The 13,403-nt window shown below is 42.0% G+C and overlaps 1 protein-coding gene across 2 annotated transcripts in view; it reads right to left on the bottom strand.

Moving 5' to 3' along the window:
• Positions 1 to 13,403, bottom strand: part of AMPH (amphiphysin) — a 309,085-nt gene that overhangs the window by 88,157 nt on the left and 207,525 nt on the right. For both annotated transcript variants that reach the window (XM_035723411.1, XM_027574926.2), the window contains exons 6-7: positions 10,150 to 10,257; positions 7,903 to 7,988 (exon numbers count right to left, since the gene is read on the bottom strand). In XM_035723411.1, the coding sequence (XP_035579304.1) occupies positions 7,903 to 7,988; positions 10,150 to 10,257 (194 nt within the window). The remainder of the gene's footprint in view (positions 1 to 7,902; positions 7,989 to 10,149; positions 10,258 to 13,403) is intronic.

Raw genomic sequence — 13,403 nt, 5'->3', positions numbered from 1 at the left:
ATATAGTGTTATCAACTATACTCACCATGTTTTACGTTAGATGCTCAGACCTTATGCATCTCATAGCTGTGGATATCCTTTCACCAACCTCTCCCTATTTTCCCCACCTCCTAGTCCTGATACCCACTTTTCTACTTCCAATTTCTATGAGTTTGCCTTTTTTTCTTCAGATTCCACATATAAGTGATATCATGCAGTATCTCCTCACACCTGTTAGAATGGCTATCATCAAAAAGACAAGAGATAACAAGTATTGGCGAGGATGTAGAGAAAAGGGACCCCCATGCACTGTTGGTGGGAAGATAAGTGGGTACAGCCACTATGGAAAATTCCTCAAAAAGTTAAAAACAGAACTACCACTGGATCCAGCAATCCCACTGCTGGACAGATTTCTGAAGGAAATGAAAACAGGATCTCGAAGAGATGCAGGCACTGCCTTGTTCATGGCAGCATTCTTCACAGTAGCCAAGATATGAAAGCAATCCAGGTGTCCATCAACTGGTGAATGCTTAAAGATGGGATATGTATATACACACACAAACATATAGGTCATTATGTATGTTATTTCACAGCAAAATAAAAAAGAGAATTCAGGGACACATGGTCACTGTAGGTATTGAACATTACAATTAAGTGGGACATATGTCCTTTTCTGTCTGGTTTATCTCACTCAGTATGATACCCTAAAGGTCCACCCATGTTATCCCAAATGGCAGAATCTCCTTCTTTCCTATGACTGAATAATATCCCATTGTGTGTATGTGTGTGTCTATGTGTATGTATCTATAGATACATAGATAGATACACATACATATATTAATAAAGAAAATCCTGGCACAAGGTATTCGGGGAGGGTCAGACCAGAAGCCTGGGAGAGGAGAGCCTAGTGAGGCAGGCAGACCTGTGCTCTGGGGCCGAGGATCTTCCAGACCATTTGCAGGCCATGGTTGCTTGCAGCTCCTAGCCCTGTCTGAGAGAGGGGGATGGAGAGTACCTGCACAGGAGGAAGCTGACTAAAGCAGCAGCTGGGTGGAAGGAGAGACTGCAGATGCTCAGACAACACCGCAGGGGGACCAGCTCAATGTCCTGTTTGCAGGCAAGTCTTTCTGGGGCACTTCAAGTGCCAACCCAGGACCCCTTCTCTGGGACCCCCATCAACCACTCATTCCTCATACTTTCCCCCTCATTCAATTACTCAACAAAGGGCCTATCCACTCTGGGTTCATGCCTAGTGGTGGGCTCCGGGGGCTCCAGGAACGACAGTCCAGGTAGAGGAGCACCTGAGCGCAGATTCCTGAACACACGTTCTGTCATTCTGGTAAGTCAAAGAAGCCGACTTCAAGACAGCATGTGAATGTTAAAAGTTACCACAAAAGGGCACCCACAATGAAATATCAAAAATGAGTAGATTCAGACAAAAATAGCTAAAGGCACTGAGAAGAGAGGGGAATTAACAGGCCCTGTGCCAGGTGAGAACATCTGCTTGAGAGGATAAACTTAGGCTGCCCTGAGGAAGGGTCAAATTTAAATAGAAGGCAGAAGATGCGTGGATGGAGGGGATTAGATGGGGGGGTGTAGATGGACAGAGGGGGATGTAGGTGGACGGAGGGGTGGAGACGGATGGGGATGTAGATGGATGGGGTATGGATGGCCTGGTGGTATAGATGGACAGGGGGTATAGATGGATGGGGGATGTAGATGGAGGAGGGTGTAGGTGGATGGAGGAGTGTAGATGGGACAAGGCGGGTGTAGATGGATGGGAGGGTGTGGATGGATGGGGTGTAGAGGGATGGGGGTGTAGATGGATGGAGGTATGGATGGATGGGGGTACAGATGGACGGGGGTATAGATGGATGGGGGATGTAGATGGGGGGTGTAGGGTGTAGTTGAACTTCATTGGTGAGTATTGTTTTTATTTTCACTGATTTTTTACTATGATAAACAAAACCCTAATGAAGATCTATGAATTAAGACTTGGTGCACAGCTCTACTCTTTCCTTAGAATAAGTTTCTTGAATGTAAATGCTGTGTGAGAGGCACAGACCATAGAAGATTTGATGAGCAATGCCAAGCTGTTCCCACCTGGGCTGGGTCCTTAGACTCCCTCAGCTTTCAGTATGAAGTTACACAAAACCGTTGTAAATTTGATAGGCAAGAGTTAACACCTTGCTGACTTTTACATTTTTATTCAATTAAAGTTGATACTTTTTTAAAATTTTATTTTGTTATGTTAGTCCCTATATATCATTAGTTTTTGATGTAGTGATCTTATTTCATTTATTTATTAAGCCATTTGTATTTCTTCTTTTGTGAGTTACCTATTCATATTTTGGGTTTATTTCTTAGTGCTTGCTTTTTTATTGTTTATTTGTAAAGGAATTGCTAAAAAACCTATTGATCCTTTGACACATTTAGCAAAAACAAGAATTCCCAATCTTCTATCTTTAAATTTTGTTTTCTGATATATAGTGATCTTGTTTATGTCAATTACTATTGGGGCATCCGGGTGGCTCAGTGGGTTAAGCATCCGACTCTTGATTTCAGCTCATGTCGTGATCTCAGGGTAGTGAGATCGAGCCCTGCATCAGGCTTTGTGCTCAGTGGGGAGTCTGCTTGAGATTCTCTCTCTCTCCCCTCTGTCCCTCCATGCCACCCTACTCCCATTCTCTCTCTCTAGAAAAAAATTATTTAGAGAAATAATTGGTGTGGTGCCAGAAATACCTTGTTTAGAATGACTAAACAAATATCAAGTAATATTTTTATGGTTTATTTTAGAAATTAAGTCAACTAGGATATATTTAACTTAGAGAAAAAGTGCTGAACATTTTTGATGCAATTCATCAGATAATGGTTTTCTTCAATTTATGTAATCAGAGACTCACTCTTTCAAAGTAGGGACTGCCTCTGACTCATTCACTACCATAGGCCTAGCACCTAATACAGCACTTGGTCAGAGCAGGCATGCAGTAAATATTCAATGAATGAATGAATGAATGCACAAACGATTGTGCACTCATTCCACTGTAAAGGCATATTCTGACTGTACATGGGTACCGTGGCTTTTAGAAAACTGACATCACTGTATGGCAGTGAGACATACATCCACAAAGAGTACCAGGCTGTGAGTACGGATATTATCTGTTCAGGAAGTTTCACTTCACAAGCTCTTCATAAACAAGGGGCTTTGAGACATTACCATTTCCCTGAAGGACTCCTCTGAGGCATCCTCAGGCCCCTTCTGGTTAGCCATCAAGACCAACTTAATTTCTTTAAGATGGTTCTTTGTCCTTGGAAACAGTGGGAAGGATTAACAACTGAGCTATCACCACCAAGGTGTGCAGGCCAGGACACTCTCCCCTCGGCAATGCCCTAAGGGAAGCCTGTGGCAGTCTGGGTGGGGGTCACTGTTTCCCCCTGAGACCCTTGCAATGGAGGAAGCATCCTCTGCCATCCCTCACTTACCAGTGGCGTGGAGTGGGAAGAGCGCACTGACATACCCTCCTCTGAGATTTAAACCACACGTATTCAGCCCCCATACAGCTCATCTCTCAACCTCCCGGCCTGCACCCTGTTCACTGTGCACACGGTACATGTCTCATGATTTCCCTCTCCCCCCTTCACCAAGTCCTAACACGAACACAGCAGATCCCCACAACCATATGACTGTCCGACCTCACAAACTCCTAACTCACTGACCTCGTGACCCCAGCATGTTTATTCACACACATTCTGCTGCACATCCTGGATCTTGCCATCACTCACAACCGAGATGAGACCATTCAGTGGCCTACTCCCTAACCTCACTTCCTGGACCACAAGATCCTTCATTCATTCATTTCCGTTCCACCTGCTGATTTTTTTAAATCTCTCTGAGATCACTGGCCCTTTTCTTCCAGGCTACTGTCCCCTCAGGCTCAGCATCTTGCTTTATCAAGCATAGGCCTCTCAACACTGGGTACCCACTGGGTGGCCAGCTCCACCAACACCTTGTCGTTAGAGGGTAAGGGGTTACCCTCTACTTACTCCGGACATCTTCAGTCCTACATCATCCCCCCTGTGCCGCTGCCACTGTCAGCTTCTCAAAATAATAATGGTTATTTTAAAAGGTTTCCCTTGCCCTCTCACCCCCCTGTATCTGCTGCCACGATTCCTCAGGCCCATCAGAGTCAAGATCCTACTTCATCAACCACAGCGTCTCCAGCACCTGCAGTCAGGCTTCTGACCCCGCCCTCAGCTGGAACTTAGCTGGAAGCTCCCCGGAAGCAATACACCCTTCATCTCCTCTGCTTGACCTCTGTCTTGTAAATGATTCTCCCAGCACTCCTTCACTTTTAAAATTCTCTCCATTCTTGGCTTCTTAAGATCCTACTCTTCTGGGTCTTCTTCTACATCTGTGATTGTTTCCTCTCAGGCTCTGCTGCAGGCCCCCCTTCTGGCACGTTCCTCAAATACTGGTGCTGTCAGTACTCCTCTCATGACAGGAGGGGGCACGGAAGACACAAAGTACTAACTTCAGTCTCAAGATGGAGTGATAGGGCTGGGAAGAAAACATGGATTGATAAAACGATTTTCTGAAATAATCTTTATTTATGGAAGTCTGCATACAGTCTCACTGTATGTAAGGAGAAGTCCTGCATCAGACATCAGGACTTATAGGAGGTACCACAGAAGTGTGTTAAAGTGCCAGCTTTAGGATTTATAAACCTTACAATATTAAGCAAAGTGTTTAACCAGTATCATCCCCGGCTTCCTCATCTGTAAGATGGGGGTATATGTAATTGTGATAATTAGAGATTACACATGTAAAGTGCATAAGATGCTACCTGGAAAATAGAGAGTATTCAATAATAAACGAATTATCTCTTTTTCTCTCATACAAACACACAATACACACAATTATTGCTGTTGAATAATGTAGGTCTAGTCAAAAAACACAATATATATATATAGAGAGAAAGGCCTAACTAAAATTGACAAGTCAGGAAACGACAGATGTTGGCGGGGATGCGGAGAGAGGGGAACCCTCCTACACTGTTGGTGGGAATGCAAGCTGGTGCAGCCACTCTGGAAAACAGTATGGAGGTTCCTCAAACAGTTGAAAATAGAGCTACCATACAATCCAGCAATTGCACTACTGGGTATTTACCCCAAAGATACAAATGTAGTGATCCAAAGGGGCACCTGCACCCCAATGTTTCTAGCAGCAATGTCCACAATAGTCAAACTATGGAAAGAGCCCAGATGTTCATCAACAGATGAACAGATAAAGAAGATGTGGTGTGTGTGTGTATGTGTATATATATATATATACATACATACATACACAAAATGGAATATTACAAAGCCATCAAAAAACTGAAATTTTACCATTTGCAATGATGTGGACAGAGCTAGAGGGTATTATGCTAAGTGAAATAAGTCAGAAAAAGATTTCACTCATGTGCAGAATTTAAGAAGTAAAACAGGATCATAGGGGAAGGGAGGGAAAAATAAAATAAGACAAAATCAGAGAGGGAAACAAACCATAAGAGACTCTTAACTCTAGGAAACAAACTGAGGGTTGCTGGAGGGGAGGGGGCTGGGGTAATGGGGTAACTGGGTGATGGGTATGAAGGAGGGCATGTGATGTAATGAGCACTGGGTGTTATATGCAACTGATGAATCACTGAACTCTACCTCTGAAACTAATAATATACTACATGTTAATTAAATTTAAATAAAATAAAAAAATTTTTAAAAGGCCTAAAACTAGGTTTCCGTCAGTATGACCTGACTGACATACAAAGGGGTAAGCCTTGAGTGTGGGAATAAGTCACAGTGGATTAAAAAGCACTGAAGTATTGAGATTGCATTTGGCCAGATAAGGGGAAAGTTTTCCCTCCAATCTTTGTCCTTCAAATATTCCCATTGTGTTTAAGTTCCTATAAAGTCTTCATATTACAAGATACTCTGACAGTTACTTATACTGAATGACCAAATACTACTTGGGGAAGACACATAAGCCTGAACAACATCAGTCAATGCTGGTTTTGAATGCTTACAGAGTATATGAGGAAAAAGAAATTTGTTACATACCCAACACATATTAAGGCAAGTAATTACTGTCTTTTGGCAGTTTTGGCTATTTTCCCAGGAGTATTATCTCATAATTGGGAGTGTTGAGCACTGTGGTACCTTAGCTCTTGCAAAGATCAGTTTAAAAAGCAAGTGAGTAAGTAATTATATTTGAGACCACAAAAATTCCTTTAGAGGGGAAATGAACAGGGTAACTGTCCAAATTGTATGCAAATGACAACTTGTTTGGGATGGGATATCTGTTGAGGAAGATGAGAAGCTCTGGAGAACTACCAGCTGACTTGATGAGTGTCCTTAATGAGGATGAAGACATGGAGGACAAAGATGGATATAAAGATTTTGGATACAAGTATTTCTTGACATATGAGTATATAATAATTTTCTTAAAAAACATAATTTCATATAATTCATGATTTTAAATAGGCATAAATAACTCAATTAAAATTATGAATAGATTTGTCTCATCTGTATCCCTAGAAGTTTTATATATTCCGGCTGCTCAAAATCCTCTTCTTTGGGCAACACAGTAGGTTCCTCTGCAGACCACAGAGATTTGTCAAGGCAGAGCTTCTGAATGAAGAGGTGTACAGGATGAGGTCAAGACCACCACCATAACTCACAGGGGGATAGTGAGGGTAAATGTGGGAGCAGTGAGAATAAGGAGAGAGAGAGACCAATCCAGAAGATCACAGAAAGGATGGATTGATTCCTTGGATGGTCCTCTGGTTTTCTATAGTTACTGACTCCACAGTTTGCAGCCTGGGAGCCCAAGAATGATAGTACCACAAAGTGAAATGCAGATGTTGAAAGAATGAGTAAATTCAGATGAGCGATGAGTTAATTTCACTCATGTTAAACTTCGGGTTATGGCTGGATATTGAAGTGGACATGCCCTACAGGCTGATTTAATCGTGAACTAGCCAAAATTTCCTCTAGATATTTCAGTAGTTCAAAAATAAACATGGAGTGCCTACTCTACACAAAAAATTGAGGCAAACTCAATTTTTTGGACAAACTCCACTCTAGACCCTCAAAATGCTCACAATTTTAGAGGATAAGTAGAAAATCCAGAATTTCCACGGAGGAGGGTTTTAGGGGATGCCAATCTGGTTGGAAGCTGGGCTAGAGGGTTTGTCTTAACTTAAAGCAGGGTTGCACAGTGAACACAATTCTGTTTATTTGGTGTGGGAGCATGAGGCACTGATGGAAATTGAGAGACATAAGGACCCACTTCATCCAACAACTTCTTGGTTCTACCAATGAGTGGAAAAAATAAGACAAAGGATGGACAATGCTCTTAATGCCACAGGAAACACAGAGTACCCATAAGAAGAAGAATATTTAGCACTTCAAATGGGAATGAAGTTCAGGTTAAAAGGTGAGAGCTGAAAGGAGAGGTTTGGCATCAAAGCTGGAAGACTAGATAACCTCTCAGAATAAATGGAGTCCTGCCAAGAGCTAAAAGGTATTCTGTGAATTTCAAAGTTAAGGGCACTTCTCCCCATGCCTCTGATTGAGATCTGGAGCTCCACTTGAGAAACAGATCAAGGTCTAAAACTCTGCCATCAATATAATAGCTGTTAGCCCCATGTTGTTATTTAAATTCAAATGAATCCAAACAAAAGAAATTAAATCTAAAATTCAGTTCCTCCACCATACTAGCCATAGTCCAAGTGTGCAACAGCGCACCACATGTGGTATATAGCCACCATGCTGAAAAGCACAGAAATGGAACACTTCTCTTGGATGGTGCTTTAGCATTAATGGCAATAAAGACAAGAGAAGAGATATCCCTGTTCTTGATCTTCTGTACAGAAACAACTTTACCTTGACCATAATGACGGTAACTCCTCTTGTAAGTCAACGTTAAACTCTTCAAACACTTTCTGTGCTTTCTGAAATTCCTCTTCTGCCTAGAAATGACACATAACAAGTGTTTACGCTAAAAAATATCATCGAAACACAAGCCATTTCTATATACAACAACAGCATTTAACATAAAATGGGAATAGCTTTATTGCATCCAAGAAACATTTTGAGGACGGAAATTTGTCTGGTTAAAAATCCACATAATTTTGGTAGGGGGGTGCCTCGATGGTTCAGTTGGTCAAGCATCTGACTCTTGATTTCAGCTTAAGTCATGATCTCAGGGTAGTAAAGTTTGAGACCCTTAAGAGTCTCTCTCTCCCTCCACCCCTCCTCTTCTCACATGCACACACACACTCTCTCTCAAAAACAAACAAACCAAAAAACAAATAAAATCCACATAATTTTTTTCAATAACTGAAATATTAAGTCTTATTAAGACACGAAAACTGGCTTGATTACAATGGTTGCTTTTGTAGTCTGGCAGATTCTGGCAACAAAAACGTGTTAACTGCCTGTCCCATACACTGCTCTGCTCTGCATACTGGACATGGATGCTTCCCAAAGAAATTCCCCATGTCTAGTCAGAAGTCTAAATAATTACACTACAAACTAGTGCTTACAAACTGTTGTGGTGCATGCTATTGGGGAAAATGGTAGAGAAACAGAGAAGGTTCCACGGGGAAAGTGACATTCTAAAGGAATCTTAAAGAATCAGCAAAGGTTCACTGAAGAAGCAGGTGGAGAGGTACTACAACACAAAAAGATGGTGTTCCCTGGGTTAGAATTCTAGCTTACTGATTGTGTCAACTTGTGAGATTGGTTTTAACTTTCTTCATCTCCGATACCTCACTGATAAAAACAAGACACTAATGCCTACTTTCACAGGTATTGTAAGTATTAAGAAATGATGGCATAGCTGAGCATGGTGCCTGGCACCTATGGTGTCTTACATGACAGGCAGCTCTTATCGTGGCTGCTCAGGAACTGCTGTGTGGGCCACGAAGCTCTAGTTTAGGATGTGCATATGAAAGAAGGAGGAGAGGAGAAAGAAGATTCAAAAGTTGATTAGGATGAATAGGTGAGTCATAACCAAGTTGTGCGGGTCTTATATGCATGCTGAGAAATTGAGATTTGTTTTCTATAGGCAATGTGAGCCACTAAAAGACAAGCAGTGGAGAAACTATCTAGATATGTGATGTAGAAAGACTATTCAGACAGCTGTGTGTAGGCAGATAGGAGGAGGCAAAGACTGGAAGCAAAGGGAATAGTTAGCAGGTGTCAGTTGGCATCTGTAAGTGCCTGGCACACATAGTAAAACGGGTTTTCTAAAAGAAAACGAATGTTCTACAAATCCAGCACATGTCTGCACTCTCTGGCGACCACAGGTTATGTCTTAGTATTTCAAATTTGTTTTCTATCTGAATCTGCCTTTTAGCTTCAAATACGGACCCCAAACACAGAACAAAATGGAGAAACACATTACTTTCACTGACCCTTCGGTATTGTCGGGGGCCAAGGTTTACTCTGACCAAAATGTGTGAGTCAGTGTCAGCCATGTGAACTCTATAATCACATGAAAAACCTTATTAAAAATTTGGGAAAGCAGCCCACAAATACCATGTTTCAGTTTAAATTCTGTCCTAATTCCAACCTCCTTAAAGAAAATAACAGGTATACCTTGTTTTGCTGTGCTTTACTTCACTGGGCTTTGCAGACACTAAATTTTTTTACAAATTGAGGTTTGGGGCAACCCTGCATCAGGTAAGCCTGTAAGTAACATTTTTCCAGCAGCATTTGCTCACTTCATCTCTCTGGGTCACATTCATATAATTCTTGCAATATTTGAGCATTTTCATTACCATATTTGTTATAATCTGTGATTAGTGATTATGACTTGCTGAAAGCACAGATAATAGCATTTTCTAGAAATAAAGTGTTTTTAATTAAGGTATGCATGCTGTGTTTTTAAACATAATGCTATTGCACACTTAAGAGACTATGGTACAGTGTAAACATAACTTTTGCATACACTGGGAAACTAAAAAATTCATTTGAATGGCTTTATTAAAATATTTGTTTTATTGCCATGGTTGGGAACTGAACCCACAATATCTCTGAGTTATGCTTGTATTTAATTTTAAAAAGCAATATTGTTATAGATCGTAGAATATGGAGAGTGGTGTCAGCAGTGGGATCAGTCCTTACCTTAGAGATTCGACTTTCATCCTTCCTCTTGGAGCTCTGCAAAGCTTCCAGATGGTGGCGAGCACTGTCATAGTCCACCAGCTTCCTGCTGCGCTTTGCAATGCGATTCTGCCAACAAGAAAATGTATGCATGGTTATAGATTCTCTTTTTGATTGCTAAAAGGCTTCCATTGTCCAGAGTAACTGAGGATCCTGACTGGAGACTGAAGTGAACCAGAATTTCAGCCAACAAATGATACCTGGAAATCACACAACCACCTCCAATTCTTTATGTAAAAACCATCAGGTAAATATCTTTCCTTCTGATAATAATTAGGCCAACCATGAAGAGTGGAAGGTAGAATTTGTAGTCAAGATCAGAAAAATTCCAAAACTCGTTGAGGGGAGCAAGAAACCTATATACTATCTTTTAGCCTCTATTCTAAATCTTTCAATGTTCTATTTCGAAGATCATGGAAGACTCTATTAGGCTTTGGTTTTAGAATTCTAATAACACACCAACAGAAGTTCTATAAAGCAGATTTACTTCCTAAAAAATCCTTTCTCTTAGAAGTGTTCCTCAATCCTTTTGTTCATTAGAAGCATCTGAGGAGACTTAAAAATACATGGCTTCTTAGAGACCCCACTTCCATTTAGGATACAGACACCTGCAATGAATGTCACTCTTACACTGACAAGAAAAAACCCAGATAATCTATAAAAGGATAACTCTCCTTGATTCTTTCAGAGACCTAAGGGTCACAAGGAAGCAAAATAATCTGAATTCTTTTATTTGGGAAGAAGGACAATGTCCTCCAAGGAGAGACAAGACAACAAATTATTTGTGCCAAAAAAGCAGGGTACCAGTAGAAGTTGTGGACATGAAGAGGTGAGCCAAAATTTCAACAAAATGTTAGAGGCCTAGGGCGCCTGGGTGGCTCAGTTGGTTAAGCGACTGCCTTCAGCCCAGGTCATGATCCTGGAGTCCCGGGATCGAGTCCCGCATTGGGCTCCCTGCTCAGCAGGGAGTCTGCTTCTCCCTCTGACCCTCTTCCCTCTCGTGCTATCTCTCATTCTCTCTCTCTCAAATAAATAAATAAAATCTTCAAAAAAACAATGTTAGAGGCCTAATGTGGGCTAATGTATCACTTTGGAAAGCTTGGTGCCCAAGACACAAGGGCAAATTGCACTTATGGGTAAGCTCTTCCCTTCAGCCTCCACTGGATGCTATAAGAAAGTCTGGGAAGAAGACACTCCTTTGCAGTACAGGAGAGAATGAGGTGAGCTATGGCTGCTACAGGGTAGGCACTGAGCCCTGCCCATTTCATGCACCTTTTTCTCTTACAAGGCAAAAGCTTTAAGCTGCTTAAGGAGGGAGCCCATAGAGACCAGGCAAAGGTACACAGCATGAATGGGAGAGGAACAGAAGCAAAACCAATCTGGCTCTGGGGGAGGATTAAGAAACCCTTCTGGCCCCTATGATATATGCAAAGATCATTGTTATACAAGGAAGGATAGAAGAAAAAATCTCTACTGATTAGGGAGGGGCATAAAACCTTCTTGGGCCCATGGTCTGGCTGGCTCCTTTAACAAGCAGCGGTCTGTTTCCACTTGAGAAGGGGCAGGAAACTGCTGCCCAAGGCCAACCACAGATATGAGGCTGAGTGTGCTTAAGACAGGCCAAGAACTCTGTCTTGTCTCTCTCTCTCCCTCTCTACAAAAAAAAAAAAAAAAAAAAAGACAGACCAAGGAAGTATAACAAAAAACAGCAATGTCCCCATTACAAGTTTAACAGTCAACAATAAGTGATAGCTGCCTACCACTGGAGGGAGGGCAAGTGTATAGAGAGAGGCCCCTTCCGCAGTACAGCCATACAAGGAACTAAGATCTGATGGGGAAAAGACATGGAGGATAATTCTCTAGCATTCAAGGACCTACCTTATGTGGAACAAAGGGGAGGCAAAAACCAGACTTCAACCCAATTCTGAAAACATTATAGATGTTAGAAGATAAGCACAAGGCATTAGCAGCCCAATTCTAGAGGAATGTGAAAGCCATACTGTAATGAAAGTAATAATAGTAAAATCATAATAACCAACAAACCTAAATCCAGCTCAATTCATGATCAGATTGATTTGCACTGCCACACTACTGGCCTGAAAAAAGGCATGTCCATTTCAAGGAATTAATATTACTTCAGTCTTCACTATACATGATGTCTGGGATTCAGTCTAAAATTATGAAACACACACACAAAGAAAACCCATGAGAAAAGATAAAGCAATCAACTGAACCAGAATCAGACATGACCCAGATGCTCGAAATACCAAACAAATTTTAAAGTGACTAAGACTAATGGGGCGGCTGGGTGGCTCAGTGGTTAAGCGTCTGCCTTCAGCTCAGGTCATGATCCCAGGGTCCTAGGATCGAGCCCTGCATTGGGTTCCCTGCTCAGCAGAAAGCCTGCTTCTCCCTCTCCCACTCCCCCTGCTTGTGTTCCCTCTCTTGCTGTGTCTCTGTCAAATAAATAAAATCTTAAAAAAAAAAAAATCTATGAAAATGTATCAAGACAAATTATTCCTATTAAAACACAAAGAGAAATGAGTTGAAAAATAACAGAATCAAGCATACAAGACCTGCAATACAATATTAAATGGTCCAACATGATCTAACTGGAGTTTTCAAAAGACATGAGAGGTAAAGTCAGAAGAAATATTTAAAGAGATACTGGCTGAGGGGGCAGAGCAATATGGCGGAGGAGTAGGAGACCTGGATTTCGTCTGGTCTCAGGAATTCACCTGGATAGGGATCAAACCATTCTGAACACCTACAAACTCAAAAGGAGATCGAAGAAAAGAATAGCAACAACTCTCTGAACAGAAAAGCAACCACCTACTGGAAGGTAGGACATGCGGAGAAGTGAATCCGAGGATATTTGGGAGGACAGACGGCGGGGGAGGGGGCCTCCATTGGCCGCTTCTGGCAAGTGATAGAGCCGCAGAGCACAAAATCGGAACTTTTACAAGTTGGCTCTGCTGAGGAACTCGCTCCAGTGGCTAAGCGGGGGGTGGAACCCTCGTGGGACAGTGTGGTCTCAGGACCCTCAGGGTCACAGAAAGACCAGGTGCCTGAGTGCAGCAGAGCTCCCAGGTATCGGAGCGGGGAAGCCGGCTGCAGAGACGGAGCCAAGGCGCAGGCTCTCAGCTCAGGGTTGCCATGAACTGTGATCGGTGACACAGTCGGGCCACTGCTCCTCCAACAGGGACCCAATAAGC

This window comes from Zalophus californianus, chromosome 12 (genome assembly GCF_009762305.2).
Source record: "Zalophus californianus isolate mZalCal1 chromosome 12, mZalCal1.pri.v2, whole genome shotgun sequence".
Lineage (NCBI taxonomy): Eukaryota > Metazoa > Chordata > Mammalia > Carnivora > Otariidae > Zalophus > Zalophus californianus.
The sequence above is the reverse complement of the archived record's forward strand: the minus strand, read 5'-3'. Positions and strand labels throughout refer to the sequence as shown.